This window comes from Erinaceus europaeus, chromosome 7, assembly GCF_950295315.1.
Source record: "Erinaceus europaeus chromosome 7, mEriEur2.1, whole genome shotgun sequence".
Lineage (NCBI taxonomy): Eukaryota > Metazoa > Chordata > Mammalia > Eulipotyphla > Erinaceidae > Erinaceus > Erinaceus europaeus.
The window spans coordinates 129560892-129580692 of NC_080168.1; the positions used below are offsets into that span (position 1 = coordinate 129560892).

A 19801-nucleotide genomic window follows, 5' to 3' on the forward strand; every position below is an offset into this window, starting at 1 on the left:
TCCACACAATTCCCACCACCCAATCCCCATAACCCACCCCCTCCCATGGTAGCTTTCCCATTCTCTAGCCCTCTAGGAGCATGGACCCAGGGTCGTTGAGGGTTGCAGAAGGTAGAAGGTCTGGCTTCTGTAATTGCTTCCCCGCTGAACATGGGCGTTGACTGGTCAGTCCATACTCCCAGTCTGCCTCTCTCTTTCCCTAGTAGGGTGGGTCTCTGGGGAAGCTGAGCTCCAGGACACATTGGTGGGGTCTTCAGTCCAGGGAAGCCTGGCCAGCATCCTGGTGGCATCTGGAACCTGGTGATTGAAAAGAGAGTTAACATATGAAGCCAAACAATTTGTTGAGCAATCATGGATCCCAAGCTTGGAATAGTGGAGAGGAAGTGTTAGGGAGGTACTCACTGCAAACTCTAGTGTACTTCTGCTTTCAGGTATATATTTTGCAGTAGTTTATGGATACGTGTGCACATAAGCTCTCTCTCACAGAAACTGGTGTATATCTAGGTTATGGGACTTTGTTAGAAAGTGAACTACCTGAGATGAAATTAGAGTGTACTATAAAAGGAAAGGTCTCACCCGAGTAATGAAGCTGAAGGGTTGTCATTCCACACGTGAAGTCTATGGATACAATCTGAGGTGAAGCATGTTGAGGTGGCAATCGTTGCTTTGGTTAGGTTGTGATCGGCGGATGCAATATTATTTGGCATTTCTTAATGACTTAGAAGATGTAAAAAATCACCTGAAATTCTCTTTTCCCTTGGGGAAATAAATCACAGTTGATAACAGAAGTTGCAAGTTGGTTGCAATTTAGGGATCACTTGGTGTGTTCTTTTTTAAAAAAAATATTTATGTGGTCTGGGAGGTGGCACAGTGGATAAAGCATTGGACTCTCAAGCATGAGGTCCTGAATTCAATCCCCGGCAGCACATGTACCAGAGTGATGGCTGGTTCTTTCTCTCTCCTCCTATCCCTCTCATTAATAAATAAATAAAATCTTTAAAAAATATTTATTTATTCCCTTTTGTTGCCCTTGTTATTTTATTGTTATCGTTGTTAGATAGGACAGAGAGAAATGGAGAGAGAAGGGGAAGACAGAGAGGGGGAGAGAAAGACAGACACCTGCAGACCTGCTTCACCGCCTGTGAAGCGACTCCCCTGCAGGTGGGGAGCCGGGGGCTGGAACCTGGATCCTTATGCCGGTCCTTGTGCTTTGTACCACGTGCGCTTAACCCGCTGCGCTACCGCCCGACTCCCCACTTGGTGTGTTCTAATGGTTGCTTGTTTTGCTCCTTTGCCTTATTTTAAAACTTTCTTCCTATATGCTGTTTTCTTTATTTTTACCCTTTTCACTCTATATTTGCTTATTAATCTTCACTCTATCTCTTTTTGGATTTCTTCTCCTTCCACAATTTTCATTTTTCACATATTGTTTTCCGTTCTCTTCACCCACTCTCTCCCTTTATGAAATCTGCTGTCCCTTGGTGTAAGTTGTCAAATTATGAAGCTGTGTGTTTAAGTGGAGAGGCTGATAAACGCTCTTAAAAATTGGCAGCTTTGGCAGGAAATTCTTTATTAGAAAAAATAACAGAAAGCATTCCTCTTATTGTTATAGGATTCATTTCTGAATTTAGAAAATAGTTATATCCCCTGGGTAACCTTTCGCTGTCTAGTCATATTCATATATAATACATATCACTGCATGGGAAAAGAAATGAGAGTTTTTTTCCTCTGAACCTTTAGAAATTGAGAACATTTTTCTGAATAATTGAGCAATTGGCAGCAATAAAATGGTGTGTTTTTATTTCTCACCAAAGAAATGAAGTCTCGAAGCTAATACCCAACTCTTATTATTTCACACTGCATTAATTGCAGAAAAGGGTACTGTGTTATGTTTGTAGCGCATAATTGTGGAAAAATATATTGCATTGTGTCTGGAATCATTTAAGAGCAGCTCTAACCCTTTTCAGAAGCCGCTGCTATTAGCAGCTTCCAGTGGACAGACAACACCGGCCCCTTAGTTGAGCCTGCAATGTGCGAGCAGTTCCTGCACTGTACTGCTCCGACCTTGAGAAAAACCCAGCTGCTCAGGAGACAGCTGTCACACATACAACTCGTCCTAGGACCCACGGCTGTGGAGTCATGGGCGCCCTTTGAGACCTAGAGGAGAAGCCACCCCCCTTGCTGAAACGTCTTCTTTGGCAGGAGCAGAGTCTGGGTGCTGCTCAGCTGAACCTCAGTTCTGTGTTGAGACCCTCCGAAATCTAGACACACCTGTTTCTCGCTGGATCATGACTATGCCAATTACGACATTAATTATGGACACACACACACACACACATACACACACACACACACACACACACGAACTTTGAAAGACCTTGTGCCTGGAGAGAATTGTAGGAAAACAAATAGTGTTTAAGGAGTACGTTTGGGTTTTAACCAGTAGAATGGATACCTTTGAAGGTAGGCCCTTAATTAGATTTTGTCATCTTTCAAAAGTGTGTGACACAAATGGGCAGATTGCGAGTGTGTGTGTGTGTGTGTGTGTGTGTGTCTGTGAGTGTGAGTGTGTGTGTGTGTGTGTGTGTGTAGATATTCCAATTGAAGATGAGTAGGAGCTAACATTGTGATGAAAAAGTAGGAACCTGTAGGGGCCTGACTGTGAGTTCTTTTTAAATTTCCCATCTATTTGATGCCTCATTTACTAGAATATTTTCATAGGCCTCAGATATTCATACCTAAATTTTGAATTTTTTTTCAAAGATGTTAAAGTTAAGAGATTGGATTTTTGTTTAACTTCTCCATGCTTAAATCTAGGTTTGGGGCACCACATGGCATCTCTTTGGACCTGTAAATCCCGGGCAGGATTTTAAATTCCTGATAAAATTCTGAAGCAGATGCTAGACGTATTACTTTCTTTCTACTGAGCAATGTATTCTCCTAGTATTGAATTCTTCTGCCATCAGTGGCATTGCTGGGGTTCAGTGACTGCAAGTGGCTACCATATCTAGAGGTCTTCCCTGCCCTTCATTTTATTCTTTACCATTTTTATTGATATAAAAATGTTTGACAAGAGTCCACCACCAGAGTTATGTATCACATCCCCTCCATTGGAAGCTTCCGTACTCTTTATCCCTCTGGGAATAGGGACTAAAATTTTTTATGGGGAGCAGAAGGTGGGAGTTCTGGCTTCTGTCATTGCTTCTCCACTGGACATGGCGTTGACAGGTGGATTCATACCCCCAGCCTGTTTCTGACTTTCCCTAGTGGGGTAGGGCTTGGAGATGTGGGGTTCCAGGACACACTGGTGAGGTCATCTGCCCAGGGAGATCAAATTGGCATCATGGTAGCATCTGCAATTTGGTGGCTGAAAAGCATTAAGATGTAAAGCAGAACAAATTGTTTAATAATCAGGAAGCTAAAGGTAAGAGTCTAGCAGATGAGACTTGGGGTTTTCATGTTGGAAGGAGATAAGAAGTCTATTTTAGGTATTTTCCAAGGGGCCCATGACTTTATGAATTCTTTCCTGAGCCCGACAGCTCACATGCAGGTGGGCAAAGAGTCTTGTCTGTGAAGATGGTGTCAGAGCTGAGACTAGGACCAGATAGCTGGGTCAGGACAGAGAGCAGCCCCCAAATATGGGAATAGCATATAAACACTGTTAACTGTGAATCCCAACTATGTGACCTAGGACCCATGTCTATGTAGCACAGGAGCCTGTGCGACCTCTGCGTCCCGTAGGTCTGAGCTTATACCATGGTCACAGCTGAAGTGTGCTGGTCCCTTGTCCTTATCCAGCTTTTGTGGTCCTTACTTTATCTAAAAGGGTTATAGGTAGAGTTGGAGTAACTGAGGAAAGTGAAATAGGAAATACGTGAGGAGAGTATCTAGGTCTAAGTAGAAACTCTTGGATTCAGTACTATATTGTGTCCTTTTTTAGGTCTTTCTCCTTGCTTGCTGCACTTACTGAGTCACTGTAGAGTACTGTACACATTTACTTTCGGGGTGTCTCTCTCCTTCTCCGGCAGGGTGTCCTCCAGGGGAAAGGTAACGGGCTGGTTCTTTCTCGCTCACGACAGGGGTGACACGAAGTAAAAGACACCAGGGGACTCTTAGCGTGAATCTAGAATCTGAGTCCTTAGAGTCCCAGAATCCTAGAGTTCGTTTATTAGCAAAATTGACATGAGTTAAATAGAAAAGCAATGGAGGTAATTATTGTTACAATATGACAGAAATTACAGGTTTCTTAACAGTCAGCATGCCCCTAAGGTAGGGGGTTGGTATGACAGGAATTGATGAGATACAAGACAGTTATTTTCCATAACACAAGCAACTTAATTATCCAAAGGTATTTGAGAGAAGCATAGGGGTTAAACCCGTAGGGTGAGACAGAGAGAAGATGGATATCAAAAGGCCATATAGTTTGGCATTTCTCTTGTCTGGGGTCTGAGGTGTGTGATGAAGTGTGTGATAAGGTGTGTTCTTCTGTGATCAGAAGGTGACTTTGAATGAGTGAATCTGTGGCCATGTGGCCTGCAGTTAATGGAGGGAAGTACTGGGGTATCTGTGGGCCTGAGAGTCAAGAAGGAAAGAACCAAGTCTGAGTTTCCCCCCTTATGCTCACCTCGGTTGAGAGAGACTTACCAAGAGGTTATCTTCTCAGACCTCCATCCAAAGATGGGGGTGCTTCTCCCTAAGCTCTATCAGGCTCACACATGTTCCCAACAATTTACATTAAGGTAGATATCTCCCCCAATTTGTGGATACCTGTGTACCTGTCTGTGTCCTGTCTCCTGGGCCCTGGTCTATATCTGGGTTCTGTGGCTTTGTTGGGAAGTGCGCCACCTGACACGGAGCTAAGGAGTCCTGTGAGCTAGAAAATGTCTCACCAGACTGCTGGAGCTGGAGGGCTGGCATCCCAGGCCTGGTGTCTCTGGACTCAGTCATTAAGGTGGCACTGGCTGCACTGATGGCTGAGCTCAGCAGATGCAGGATCAAATGGTGTGCTTCCGAGAAGCATGAAGGGAGATGAGCAAAGCCCCAGAGGTTCCCAGGCTAGGGGAAATACTGGCTTTATAGTGAATGAGGAAGTGCCTTACTGCCTTGCAGTTTAAGAAGGCAATAGGTAATTATTATTATAATCAGGTATTTTGGGAACTTGGTTTACTTTGAAACCAACCCTTGTGGAGAGCAGTCTGGAGAATCTTATGACCCAGTAATCCCTCTCCTCTGGATATATCCTAAGGTGTCAAACACACCCACCGAAAAAGATGTGTGTACACCTGTGTTCATAGCACACTTTGTAGTAGGTGTCCAACAACAGATGAGTGGCTGAGCAAGTTGTGGTCTATATACACAGTGGAATGCTACTCAGCTATTAAGAATAATGAATTCACCTTCTTTGACCCATCTTGGATGGAGCTAGAAAGAATTTTGTTAAGTGAGATAAGCCAGAAAGAGAAAGACGAGTATGGGATGATACCACTTATTAACAGAAGTTCAGAAAGAAGAACAGAAAGGGAGAGGCAGTGGTCTAGGAGGTGGCATAGTGGTAAAGCTTTGGACTCTCGAGCATGAGGTCTCGAGTTCGGTCCCTGGCAGCACATGTGCCAGAGTGGTATCTGGTTCTTTCTCTCTCCTCCTGTCTTTCTCATAAATAAATAAAAAATTTTTTAAAAAATAAAAAAAAAAAGAAAGGGAGAGGCAAAACAGAACTTGACCGATTTTGGAGGACTGCACCAAAGTAAAAATCTCTGGGGTGGGGGGAATAGATTGAATGACTTGCACTTTTTAATTCATAGACTTCAGTATATATTCCTTCAGTCTAAGCACTAAAGATTTCAAATGAGTAAACTGAATTCTAACACTGGTCTAAAAGTGTTAAATAATTTCTAAGAATAATTTTTTTTGAAAAATTAAATCATCTATAACCTTAGACCAAGGAGAGCAAAAGCAATTGCACCAGCACTCCCAACATCTTCCTCCTGCAGGAGAGGCCAGAGGCTTTGACCTGTGCTGCATGTGCTGCTTTACCAGGGGAGCCCTCAGCCAGCTCCTGAGCATGGAGAATTAGCCGCTAGTTTGTGCAACCACCCTTTCGTTTACTACCTGGCAACTTTTGTTGTGAGATAATTAACTTGATCAAGTACTGTGTGAAATAAAGACTGTTTCTTTTTTCTTGATAGATTCTGCCTCTCCTTGCATTGTACCAATACTTTGTTTCTGGAATTTGTGGGAACCTTGTCAAAAATTTAGAAGCAAGACTCCTCAAGGTATGACATAAACTTCGAGACACCTGACACTCCTGTATACATAGATACTCAATTTTTTTGCCCACTTTAAATGATAATATTGTGTGTCACTTATACCTGAATATCCCCTTCAACTGGATATTCTTGAGCTATGAAGGGTATTGTTATTCACTAATATGGTTCGAACGTTCATAAAAATAACCTTCTAGGGGCCAGGTGGTGGCACATGTCACAGTGCACAAGGACACTGGTTCAAGCCCCTGGTCCCCACCTGCAGGTGGAAAGCTTCAGGAGTGGGGAAGCAGGGCTGCAGGTGTCTCTCTGTCTCTCTTCTTCTCTATCTTTCCCTTCCCTCTCGATTTCTGTCTGTATCCAATAAATAAATAAAGATAATAAAAATATAAAAAAATAACCTGCTAATTCTTTTTTTTAATTCTTTTAAAAAATATTTTATTTTATTTATTCCCTTTTGTTGCCCTTGTTGTTTTATTGTTGTAGTTGTTGTTGTTGGATAGGACAGAGAGAAATGGAGAGAGGAGGGGAAGACAGAGAGGAGAGAAAGACAGACACCTGCAGACCTGCTTCACCGCCTGTGAAGCGACTCCCCTGCAGGTGGGGAGCCGGGGTTTGGACCGGGATCCTTATGCCGGTCCTTGTGCTTTGCGCCACCTGCGCTTAACCCGCTGCGCTACAGCCCGACTCCCTACCTGCTAATTCTTACATATCATAGTGGTGTAAAAAGTAATAGCTCACCCATCTTTACAATGAAATTTGAGGAAGAGTCAGCAAAATTTAGATTTGATGCTTGGGCCTCAGCAAATGAAGGCAGCTTCACTATAACACAGGAAGCCACCATCAGCCAGCCTGGAGCCCACTGGTGTCAAGAGCCTGGTTGTCTAGCTTCCTGGTATGTCTTCCAAAGAGTCTACTTTCCGGTATGTCTGTGAATTTATTTCTGGGACCTTTTTTTGTACTACATGATTGATAAAGCTATCTATAAAACAGAGACCCCCAACTCTTCATCTGCATTATTCCAGCCTTTAGGTTCATAATTAGTCAACAATTTGTTTGGCTTTGTGTGTTAACTCTCTTTTCAGCCACCAGGTTCCACTTGCTAGCATGAAGCAAACCAGACTTCCCTGGACAGACAACCCCACCAATGTGTCCTGGAGCTCAGCTTCCCCAGAGCCCTGCCCCACTAGGGAAAGAGAGAGACAGGCTGAGAGTATGGATCCACCTGTCAACACCCATGTTCAGCGGGGAAGCAATGACAGAAGCCAGACCTTCCACCTTCTGCATCCCACAATGACCCTGGGTCCATACTCCCAGAGGGATAGAGAATGGGAAAGCTGTCAGGGGAGGGGATGGGGTACAGAGTTCTGGTGGTGGGAACTGTGTGGTGATGTGCCCGTCTTATCCTATGGATTTTTCAGTGTTTCCTTTTTATAAATAAAATTAAAAAACTAAAAAAGAAAATTTGAGTGCACAAGCAGTTGGAGTCACAGGACAGTCACTGACTGTTAATTAATTGTGTAACTGGACATCAGCTGAGGTTCTCTGACTTCAGGCTTCATGTGCTACATTGGCACCTCATTTTCTCTGCCCCTTTCCTAGTCACCTGTGGCTTCAGTCTCCCTTTGGCTGAATTTGTTTTGTCCCTGGCTCTCAACACCTATTTCATGCTCTGAAACTCCTCATCACTGACTTGGAATTCAGTCCTGTTCTATATTTCATTTCTCTCTCTCTCTCTTCTCCCCCCATACATGTAAAATACTCTCCCAAGATCTTCATTTTTATGTTGAGCTTTACTGAGAATTAAAAAGATGTGGATAGTTATTTTTTTTACCAGCACCCTGCTCAGCTCTGGCATATGGTGGTGCTAGGGATTGAACCTGGGACCTTTGGTGCCTCAGGCATGAAAAGCTTTTTGCATAACCATTATTCCATCTTCCCAGCTCTAATGCGAACATGTAACTTGAGGGAAAAGAAAGAAAAATTAAATGGAATGTTTGTTACCTATGAACTTAAAAACGACTTTCTTGGGCAACAGTTCCTGCTTCTGCCCCTCATTTCCTGATGGAATTTACCATGGGCTGAGAAATATTTCATAACTCACTCCAAAAAATGAAGGAAGAGTGTGACTGAGGGATTGTGAGACAGCTCATTCAGTAGAGTGCACACTACCTTTCCTGAGGACCCCGGTCTGTGCCCCTGGCCGCCACATGGCAAGCACCGTGCAAATGGGCAGCTTCGTGAGCAGAAAAGCGGGGCTGGGGCTTCTTTCCTCCTCTCTCTGCCTTTCACTTGCTGTTGAAATAAACGAGAGAGAGAGAGAGAGAGAGAGAGAAAGAGAGAAAGGGAGAGCGTGCAAGCCAGAGAGCCAGCCAGCCATGCAGGTGTGAATCCCTGTTGAATCCATGGCAGAGCCCCCTAGTTCTCTCCCTTGCAGATTTAGAGCATTTGCTGTTTCCACATTGTAAGAATCTACAAAGTAACTGACTTCAATCTGCCAAGTGGGCGTTAGCGGGCATGGTACAGGAACAGGAAGAGGAAGTGTACAGTCAGCTCTTATAATTAGCTGGGAGCAGATGAATGCCAACACCCCAGTGGCTTAACTCTCCTCCTTTTGCGAAACGCCCTCTACCCTATCCTTCCAAATCCTTCCAATTTTCCGGCAAGGAAAAATTAGACTTGCCTGTTTATAGTTCCCTATGTATGGGCCTACATTTTTTTTTTTCCTCCTCCAGGGTTATTGCTGGGCTCGGTGACTGCACCATGAATCCACCACTCTTGGAGGCCATTTTTTCCCCCTTTTGTTGCCCTTGTTGTAGCTTTGTTGTGGCTATTATTATTGCCCTTGTTGACGCAATTCGTTGTTAGACAGGACAGAGAGAAATGGAGAGACGAGGGGAAGACAGAGAAGGGGAGAGAAAGACAGACACCTGCAGACCTGCTTCACCGCCTGTGAAGTGACTCCCCTGCAGGTGGGGAGCCGGGGGCTCGAACCGGGATCCTTACGGCGGTCCCTGCGCTTTGTGCCACATGCGCTTAACCCACTGTGCCACCGCCCGACCCCCGGGCCTACATTTTTGTCTCAGGTAATCTGATTCACTCTGTTGCTGACTAGAGGCAGTATCCCCTAAGAGAAATTCTGATGTTGACTATTAATGGAATTAAAAAAAATTTATTTATAAAAAGGAAACATTGAATAAACCATAGGATAAGAGGGGTTCAACTCCACACAGTTATCATCATCAGAAATCTGTACCCCATCCCCTCCTCTGACAGCTTTCCTATTCTCTATCCCTCTGGGAGTATGGACCCAGGGTCATTGTGGGATGCAGAAGGTGGGAGGTCTGGCTTCTGTCATTGCTTCCCTGCTGAACATGGGTGTTGACAGGTGGATCCATACTCCCAACCTGTCTCTCTCTTTCCCTAGTGGGGCAGGGCTCTGGGGAAGTGGAGCTCCAGGACACATTGGTGGGGTTGTCTGTCCAGGGAAGTCTGATCAGAATTTTTTAAAAGTTTTTATTTATAAAAAGGAAACACTCACTAAAACCATAGGCTAAGAGGGGTACAACTCCACACAACTCCCACCACCAGAACTCCGTATCCCATCCTCTCCCCTGATAGCTTTCCTATTCTTTATCCCTCTGGGAGTATGGACCGAGGGTCATTGTGGGATGCAGAAGATGGAAGGTCTGGCTTCTGTAATTGCTTCCCCGCTGAACATGGGTGTTGACAGGTGAATCCATACTCCCAGCCTGTCTCTCTCTTTCCCTAGTGAGGCAGGGTTCCAGGGAAGCAGGGCTCCAGGACACATTGGTGGGGTTGTCTGTCCAGGGAGGTCTGGGTGGCATCATGGTAGCATCTGGAACCTGGTGGCTGAAAGAAGAGTTAACATATAAAGTCAAACAAATTGTTGACTAATCATGAACCTAAAGGCTGGAATAGTGCAGATGAAGATTTGGGGGTCTCCATTTATAGATAGGCCTATTTTAGGTATATTCCAAAGAGCCCATGACTATACTAGTTTTTGTTTTTGTTTTCCTGAGCCTGAAATCTGATATGCAGGTGGATCCTAGTTATTGTCTGGGGAGATGATGTCTTGGCTGGAAAAAGGACCAGAAAGCTGGATCAGGAAGAGAGTAGCTCCCAAATATGGGAAAGCTGTATAAATATTGTTGACTGTAAACCCCACCGATCTGATCTGGTCTGGGCCCCATATTCAGCTTAGGAGCCTATGTGACCTCTGCATCCCTGTAGATCTGATCTCACACTCTGTGGTCATGAGTAGGAACATTCCAAGCTGCCCCAATATCAGGACCCATCTGCCTCACTTAGAAGATAGAGTATGGGGGGTCGGGTGGTGGCGCAGTAGGTTAAGCGCACATGGCGCGAAGCATGGGATTGGCGTAAGGATCCCGGTTCGAGCCCCCGGCTCCCCACCTGCAGGGGAGTCGCTTCACAGGCGGTGAAGCAGGTCTGCAGGTGTCTGTCTTTCTCTCCCCCTCTCTGTCTTCCCCTCCTTTCTCCATTTCTCTCTGTCCTATCCAACAACAAAGCAACGTCAACAATGGCAATAATAACCGCAACGAGGCTGCAACAACTAGGGCAACAAAAAGGGGGCAAAATGGCCTCCAGGAGCGGTGGATTCATGGTGCAGGCACCGAGCCCAGCAATAACCCTGGAGGGGAAAAAAAAAAAAAAGAAGATAGAGTATGTTGTCCAATCTCCCTTTGGAGGATGGAACATTCTCTACCATTGTTGATCCACATTGAGGGCAATATCTATGGGGGCCCACCAAGGGGTCTATTGTGTTGTTCCTGATGGAGATGACCAGTGACAATGGAGAGAGCCATCTATTTGAGATCTAAGCCCATCATGTCTGTCTGGGAATCTCAGGACTCCCCAACTAGGGCCCAGCTGATGGGGTGGCCTGATAGTGAATAAAGAACCATCATTAAAGTCTGCCAGTCTTTTGCCCATAGTCAACTTCTGCAGTCCTTGCTTTGATAAGGTTAGTTCCCTTTGGAGTGAGTGAAGGAAGTGTAATAGGAAGTAGGTGAGGAGGGTATCTAGGTCTAAGTAGACACTATTTTATTATGAACTTTATGGTGTCTTTTTAGCTCTTTCTACTTGCTTGCTTCAGTTATTGACTCACTGCAGACTATTGTGCACTTTTGCTTTCAGGTATATATTTTGCCCTAATTTATGAATATAAGTGCACATCTGCCCTGTCTCAGGGGACCTGGTCTATATCTAGGATTTGAGGCTTTGTTAGGAAGTGGACCACCCTACATGGAATTAAGGAGTCCTATGAGAAAGGAAAGGTCTCCCCCGAGTAATGTTGCTGAAGTGTTGACATTTCATGCCTGACATCTCTGGACACATTCCAAAGTGAAGCATGCCGAGGTGGTACTGGTTGCATTCAATAGATTGAGATCAGTAGATGCAGTATCATTTGGTATGAATTGAGAGAAGCATGTAGGAAAGTGAGTCCCACCCTAGAGGTTCCAGGACTGGGGGAAATATAGGCTCTCTACAGGAAGTGGAAGGTTCCTGCTGGCTTAGTGTTTAAGAAGGCAATAGATAGTTATTGCTGTAATCAAATTATTTGGCAACAGGGTTACCTTTGAAAATCCCATTGTTAGGATTTGCTGTATCATACACGACCTCAGTTTGTCCTTTGATGATATGTTTATGAATATATATATAAATATAAAATATATATATATTATAAAGTAATGCCTCTGGTTGCTTCTGCTCTCCTGCTCTAAGCTTTAAGGAGAGTCAGCATTTCAAAGACTCAGCCTATGGTCTGCGTAATAAAAAGTTTGAGACATTCAATCAATTTTCCCTTCAGATTAATTAAGTAGTGATTTATATGACTACAAGTTAATAGGAGTGTACATAAACACCATTCCCACCACCAAAAGACTGTGTCCCATCCCATCCTCCCTCAGAATTTAACCCAGAAGTGAATAGCTAAAAGTTTTGTAATTTCCCTAAGTCAATGAATTTTTTTTTCTGTTGTCTCTTTGAACTCTCCTCTGAACTGACTTTTTTTTTCTTTTCAGACAGAGAGCTTTCCCCTCGCCCAGATAGAAGTAGAGTAGTGAGAAGCAGGGAGAGAGGGAGATACCACAGCACTTAAGCTTCTGTCAGTGCCCTTGGTCAGGCTCCAACCTTGGTCACACACATGCCAGAGCTGACACACCACCCAGGCTAGCTGTGTTATGACCCTGAATTGCTTAATTAATTAACTAATTATTAGTATTATTTTACCAGAGCACTGCTCAGCCCTGGCTTATGGCAGTAGGTGGTGCAGGGGACTCTGGAACCTCAGGTGCGAGAGCCTCTTTGTTTAGTTATTATGTTATCTTCCCAGCCCTGAGTCTCTGAATTCTCTTTTGTTGTTGTTTTCTGGTTAAATTATTTTAAAGATTTGCGGGAGTCAGGTGGTAGTGCAGCGGGTTAAGTGCATGTGGCGCAAAGCGCAAGGACCAGCGTGAGGATCCCGGTTTGAGCCCCGGGCTCCCCACCTGCAGGGGAGTCGCTTCACAGGCGGTGAAGCAGGTCTGCAGGTGTCTGTCTTTCTCTCCCCCTCTGTCTTCCCCTCCTTTCTCCATTTCTCTCTGTCCTATCCAACAACATCGACATCAATAACAGTAGCAATGAAAAACAACAAGGGCAACAAAAGGAAAAATAAATAAACATAAAAAAGAAGTCAAAAAAGAGGCAAGAAGTGTGAAGGGGCTGCAGTCAGTGACCATTAACAGCATGTCAGGAGGCAGAGGAAGGTGTGTCGTTTGATCAAACTATTGACTAAACGAGTGCTTCATTAATGGGATTTTGATGCATGGAAACTGTTCTTGTCAGTGAAGAACTGAGGATTCTTGGGTTGGGGAGAGGGCAGTAATTGATGATAGCATTTTGACCGGAAGAGGGAAACCATCCGACGTACCTGGCAACCATGTCAGGGACAGAGTGAGTAGAAGTGGGTCTTCCCGACATAGCAGAGCTGAACGTCTCAACTAGAGTTCTGACAGAAGCCATGGAAGAGGGCAGTCAGATAGAGGGTAAGTGACAGCCTGTGTGAGCAGTTTGCCTGCCCTTTCTTAAGTGAGCTGGGGGTCGGTCGGCGAGGGAGACAAGAGAGAAGTCTTATCCAGAGAATAGCAAACAATGACACCTTCTGACAAACCAAACCACGATAGATCACACTGTTAAGTTTCTATAGTTCACTGCTGTCTTTCAGGGGGAGCCTTAGCCTTCTTTAATACTGACTGGGCTAGCCTCACTCAACAAATGCCCATTCTTGAAAGATTCATTATCCCCAGCATACCCAAAATACCTGGGAAGGGGACCTAGAGTTCTGTATTTGTGTGAGCCAAGAGTTGATTTATGGGAATTTCTTTCTTCCATCTGATATGCTGGCATTCACTGAGCTGGTTGTTTCTTGAAAAGAAGGGTCCACTGTCTTTCCAGATGATCAAAATGGTGTGCTAGACTGAAGCCAGAGGCAGCCTTCATAGTTACAGGTTGTTATTGACAGCAGTCTGATAGTCAGGACCGGAGGAGACTAAGCTCACAGTCACAGTGAGGTGGTTTACTCTTAGAAGTCACAAGGATAATGATGATTGCCAAGACTTCCCTAAGACTTAGGGATAAAGCATGGGGAAGTCTCCAATGGAGGAGAGGGGATACAGAACTCTGGTGGTGGCAGATATATGAAATTATACTAATATTATTTTGCAATCTTAAAAATATTTATTAAAGACTAATAAAAAATTTTAAATAGGGAATCGGACAGTAGCGCAGCAGGTTAAGTGCAGGTGGCGCAAAGCGCAAGGACCAGCGTAAGGATCCCGGGCTCGAGCCCCCGGCTCCCCGACCTGCAGGGGAGTCTCTTCACAGGCGGTGAAGCAGGTCTGCAGGTGTCTGTCTTTCTCTCCCCCTCTCTGTCTTCCCCTCCTCTCTCCATTTCTCTCTGTCCTATCCAACAATGACAACATCAGTAACAACAACAATAATAACTACAACAACAATAAAAAAACAAGGGAAACAAAAGGGAAAATAAACAAATAAAATCACAAAATTTTTTTTAAATATTAAAAATTTTTAAATAATAAAAAATAAAAACCCTGCTACTATTGATTAAAAAAAAAAAAGACTTCATGTCACTCCCTAAGGCTTAGTTTGATAGGATGTGGCATCCAGGAATCTTGAGCCCAAGACGTGTCTTAGGCAAGAACCAGAGCATTCTGCTCTCCAAGACAAGGGGTCTGCTCTTCAGTCAAAGCTGGTAAGGTGGTTCCCTGAGCCACCGACGGCCCTGCCACACCCGCAGTCCTGGTGGGAGCTCAGCCCTCCCTGCTGCAGGAAGTTTGGGCTGTACTGTCCCTCTCTCCTTCTGTCTCTGATTTGCTTTCTTCTCTTTCTTTCTTTTTCTTTTTCTTTTTCTTTTTTTTTTCTTTTTGCCTCCAGGGTTGTCCTTGGGGCTTGGTGCTGGCACTATGAATCTACTGCTCCTGGAGTAGATTTTCCCTTTCTTTCTATTTTATTCAGTAGGAAAGAAAGAAATTGAGAGGAAAATAGAGAGAAAGGTACGCACCTGCAGACCTGCCTCACCACTTGTGAAGCTTATCCCCTGCAGGTGGGGGAGTCACACTCGAACCCAGATCCTTGTGTTCTTAGCACTGCGTGCGCCACCATCTAGTCCCCACTCTGGGTTTCCAAATGAGGAATAAAAGTAATCTCAGAGTGGAGACAGCGAGCATAAACATATGTATATATACTTTTTCTGAGGACCCTTTTGTTTTATTTTCATGTTATTTTATTTTCTCCCAGTTTGCTCTAGTTTTTGTTTCTTTAAAAGACTTCTTGAGGTCTCTTGAGACAAGAGAGAAGTCATATTCTGGAAACAGCAACCAGTGACACTTTCTGACACACCAAACAGCAAGACATCACACTGTTAAGTTTCTACAGTTCACTGTTGTCTTTCAGGGGGAGCCTGTGCTTACAGAAAAGGCCGGGAAGGTAGTCTGGCTTCTTGAGAAGAGACCCCTGTCCTTTCTCGCCTCTAGCTTGCCTCTCCTCTCTCCCTGGCCCCAGCTACACAGTTTGTTTCTGGAGCACTGCGGGCCCAGCTGCCACGTGGCTTTTCCCCCTCTCTCTCACACCAGCCCAAGCCTGCCCTTGAAAGTGTCTTCTCAGAGAAACCATTCCTTTGTTTTTATTGAATTTTGTTGAATTATCTTTATGTATGTGATAGATACAGTCAGATACTGAGAGGGGAGGGGGAGATAGAAATAGAGAGAGAAATTCTGGCAGCCCTGCTTCACCACTTGTGAAACTTTCCCCCTGCAGGTGGGGACGGGGTCCTTGAACATTGTGCACCACCACCCAGCCCCCAGAGAAACCCTTCCCGATGCGGCTTCACAAAGAGTGTTTTGCCGCCTCCTTCACCACCCTGTCTCACATAAATTCAGTTAAATAAGCATCTCCTTGGAATAGCCTCCATGGGTTGCCTAGGTGTTACCCAGCAGACAGGTGAAATGAACGGGTTCACCCAGGCACTGCTTCTCCCAGACTTCCCGTTGGGAGAGTCAGGTTGTATTAGATTCAGAATGAGGCGCATGCAGTGCCTAGTTGCACGCTGGCCAGTGTTAAGTGCATGTCTTTAAAGTGGGCGCTGCCTATCAGTTGTGGATAGGAAAACAAATAGTCGTCTCATTGATGGGGACTCAAACTTGTTTTTTTTTTTTTTTTTTTTTTTTTTCCTTTTAAACCACAGTTAGTCATGGAAAGAACTGCTTTTTCAAAACACTTTGACGCCTATCACATTTTGCATCCATGTGTTTGGCTCTAATAAAGTTAAGGGCATCGGGTCCCCGCCCATCGTTTGACACAGTTGCCTGCTGCTGCTTCGTGACTTCCTGACTCACACGCAGACACATGCCTCCCCAGCCACATGCTGGCCAGACGGGGGTTTGTAAGGCCCTATAGGCGCTAAGCCGAATGTCAGGTCTCAGAAAGTCGAGGCTTTCTCTTTGAACATCTTCTTTTGTGAATAATGCACATAGTTAATCAAAAAGAAATCTTACTTTCCCTTTTCTTTAAAGATTGAAGTCCTCATAGACTTGGGATTCTTTTCCGAAGCCTTTTATGAGATCACCCAGATTTTTTATGGAAAAAACATGCCTTGCCCCATACCTTCTGGCTACAGAGCTACTGGGAAGATGAAGGTAAGAAAACTCGCTGATCTGATTCCAAACCTTTCCTTCCCTGCTCAGCATACCTTCACTCCTTCACTTCTAACCATTCCTTCCCTGCTCAGTATACCTTCATTCTTTCACTTCTCACCATTCCTTCCCTGCTCACCATACCTTCACTTCTAAACATTCCTTCACTGCTCACCATACCTTCCCTGATCACGATACCTTCATTTCTTTTTTTTTAATATTTGTTTATTCTCTATTGTTGCTCTTGTTGTTTTATTGTTGTAGTTATTATTGTTGTCGTCATTGTTGGATAGGACAGAGAGAAATGGAGAGAGGAGGGGAAGACAGAGAGGGGGAGAGAAAGACAGACACCTGCAGACCTGCTTCACCGCCTGTGAAGTGACTCCCCTGCAGGTGGGGAGCCGGGGGCTCGAACCGGGATCCTTATGCCGGTCCTTGTGCTTTGCGCCACGTGCGCTTAACCCGCTGTGCTACAGCCCGACATCCCATACCTTCATTTCTAACCATTCCTTCCCTGCTCACCATACCTTCCCTGCTCACCATACCCTCACTTCTAACCATTCCTTCCCTGCTCACTATACCTTCAGTTCTAACCACACCTTCACTTCTTTTTTTTTTTTATTTTTTTCTCTTTTTTTCTTTATTTATTTCCCTTTTGTTGCCCTTGTTGTCTTATTTTTGTAGTTATTATTGATGTTGTTGTTGTATAGGACAGAGAGAAATGGAGAGAGGAAGGGAAGACAGAGAGGGGGAGAGAAAGACAGACACCTGCAGACCTGCTTCACCGCCTGTGAAGTGACTCCCCTGCAGGTGGGGAGCCGGGGGCTTGAACCAGGATCCTTATGCCGGTCCTTGTTGCGCCACATGCGCTTAACCCGCTGTGCTACCGCCCGACCCCCTCTGTAGGTATTTTTAAGCCTGTTTACAACTAACATCATGATCTTACAAAGCTTTTGCTTGTCGGCATAGAGGGTTGTCATAAAGAAGAGAGGATGTTTGGGTTAGATCTATGCACTACAGTTCCAGCTCACAGATGTCACCCTTTGTTGTGGTATGAGTATAAGTAGCCTAACAAACATTCCTCAGCCACCACTTCCTTAGACGTTGGGAATGATTTTATGCTTTCTGGCTAACGTTCTCAGTCAGAACAGTCTCTGTTCCTAGACATCTTATTCAGATATATATGTATATATGCCTCCAGGGTCATCTCTGGGGCTCGGTGCCAGCACTATGAATCCGCTGCTCCTGGAGGCCATTTTTTCCATTATATTGGATAGGAAAGAGAAATTGAGAGAGGAGGGGGAGATGGAAAAGGGGAGTGAAAGAGACACACCTGCAGACACGCTTGCCTGCTTGTGAAGCTCCCCCTGCAGGTGGTGAGCCTGGGCTTGCGGCTACAGCAGTCAGAAAGGACTGGAGTTACTGTGCCGGGAGGCTGGTTAACATGGGGCATGATTAATGAGGAGACCAGAGAATGGCTAACCGGGTCCCACTGTGTCTGCCACCTGTGATGCATGCGGACTGTGAGGACATCCAAGTCCAGCTGAGGGCGCAGGGAGTGACCAGAGTAGGCAGTAGCCCCTGTATTCCAGCTGGTTTGAGAAGTCCTTCTGTCAAGGGTGGCTCTGAGGGTGCAAGGCCATTAGGGACAACCTTCCAAACGGGTGAAACTTCAAGAGCAAAATCCTTCAGCCGTTGCCTGAAGATGGAAGACGTGTCGGAGAAAACTAAGTCCTCCAAGTGAGGCTGCAGCAGAAGCCGAGTCTAAGAGGAGAGGCAGGGCCTCGTGTGGGGCCTTCCAGAGCTCGCTGAGGGCTCGACATGATGCAGGTGTGGCGGGAAAGCTTGTGGACTATTGTGCAGAGGAATGGCACGGCACAATAGAAGCTGAAGAGGGCCACACTGCTGTCTGTGGAAGAAATTGCTGACAAGCATGGATATAAATAAGGAGACTAGCTGGAAGAATCTCTTACAAATAATCAGAGTAAGACTGGTTAGGACAGCAGTGGTGGAGAGAGATGTGGACAGATTCTGGGTAAGATGCCAGTGGTCCAGTGTGGTATGTAGGGATGGGGTTAGGCGTGGCACTACACAGTGTTCAGTGCTACCAACTGGCAGGGGCAGTTTGTGATACTGCTGTCCGCCAGAGGGGTGAGACGTGTTGGATGTGAGAGTCCTGCTGGACAGCCAGACAGAGACGTAGCAGAGTGCACGTGGGTGTGGAAGAGATGGCCTGGAAGGCATGGCGCAGAGGGCCAGCACAAAGATTTGCATCAAGGTCTGGGTGAAATCGACTCAGGACTGAGGCACAAGGAGTTTCAAAGCAGACTGCCTTTTTGACAGTCCATTATGCTATCTTCCTGCTCCCAGAAGTCTAAAGGTAGAAACCAGAGGACCGAATACTTGGACTCCACATTTAGAGTCTAGGAAGAAAAAAAAAAAAAAAGGAAGGAAGGGAGGGAGGGAGGGAGGAAGGGAGGGAGGGAGGCAGACAGACTAAGCAGCCTGAAACTAATTTTTAGAAGCAAATCCCAAACTTCATTTCTACCAACTAGGCTTCATAAGACAAAAGTGTGGGAGAATTATCTCCCCATGGACCACGCCTTCAAATCTTATATTCTCAAAGTTAATTTACAGCTTTCCAGCCTCAACTGGGAATATGAAAAGCGTAATTAAAAGAGGAAGTGCATTCAGGATTTATAATTAAAATAGGTACCAATGTTATTAGACTTCAGGCTAGATATTTAAAGAAAGGATTAACAAATTAGATTTCAGTTGCAAAAGAAGTAACTAAAAACATCCTTACAGATTACCATTCGACTTTTCATAGACCTGGAGAAAAACTACTCAGTGTGGTATACACAGAGATTCTGTCCTCATCAGTGAATCCATTATCAGCTCTTCAGTGTAGATCACCAAAAGTCTACCCCTGGATCCAGCTCCCCACTTTGCAGTATTGGGAAGGAGATAAAGAGCATCTTCCCCAAAGGGGAAAAATGTGAACTCTTACTAGTACTTTCTTGCCGTGGGGTCCATCCAAAGGATGCTGAGCAAGGAACTGGGAGGGATTTTCCGGGGAGAACAGTAGCAAGAAGGTAAACAGTAGTGAGCAGGAGCATGCACCAAGCTGCTGTGGTGGACAACCGGCCTTCAGAGAAAGCTGGAGAGCTGTCTGCTGTTGGGGGATAGGCAGGGGCAGACCCAGTTAAGTGCACACAGTACTAAGCACAAGGAACCGTGCAAGGATCTGGGTTTGAGCCCTCAGCTCCCCACCCGCAGAGGGGACATTTCCCAAGCAGTGAA

At 45.2% G+C, this 19801-nt stretch overlaps 1 protein-coding gene across 1 annotated transcript in view; it reads left to right on the plus strand.

Annotated features, from left to right (window-relative positions):
• Positions 1-19801, plus strand: part of CFAP54 (cilia and flagella associated protein 54) — a 373056-nt gene that overhangs the window by 212185 nt on the left and 141070 nt on the right. Inside the window, exons 46-47 of the mRNA XM_060195585.1 lie at positions 6186-6272; positions 16379-16501. Coding sequence (XP_060051568.1) covers positions 6186-6272; positions 16379-16501 — 210 coding nt within the window. The remainder of the gene's footprint in view (positions 1-6185; positions 6273-16378; positions 16502-19801) is intronic.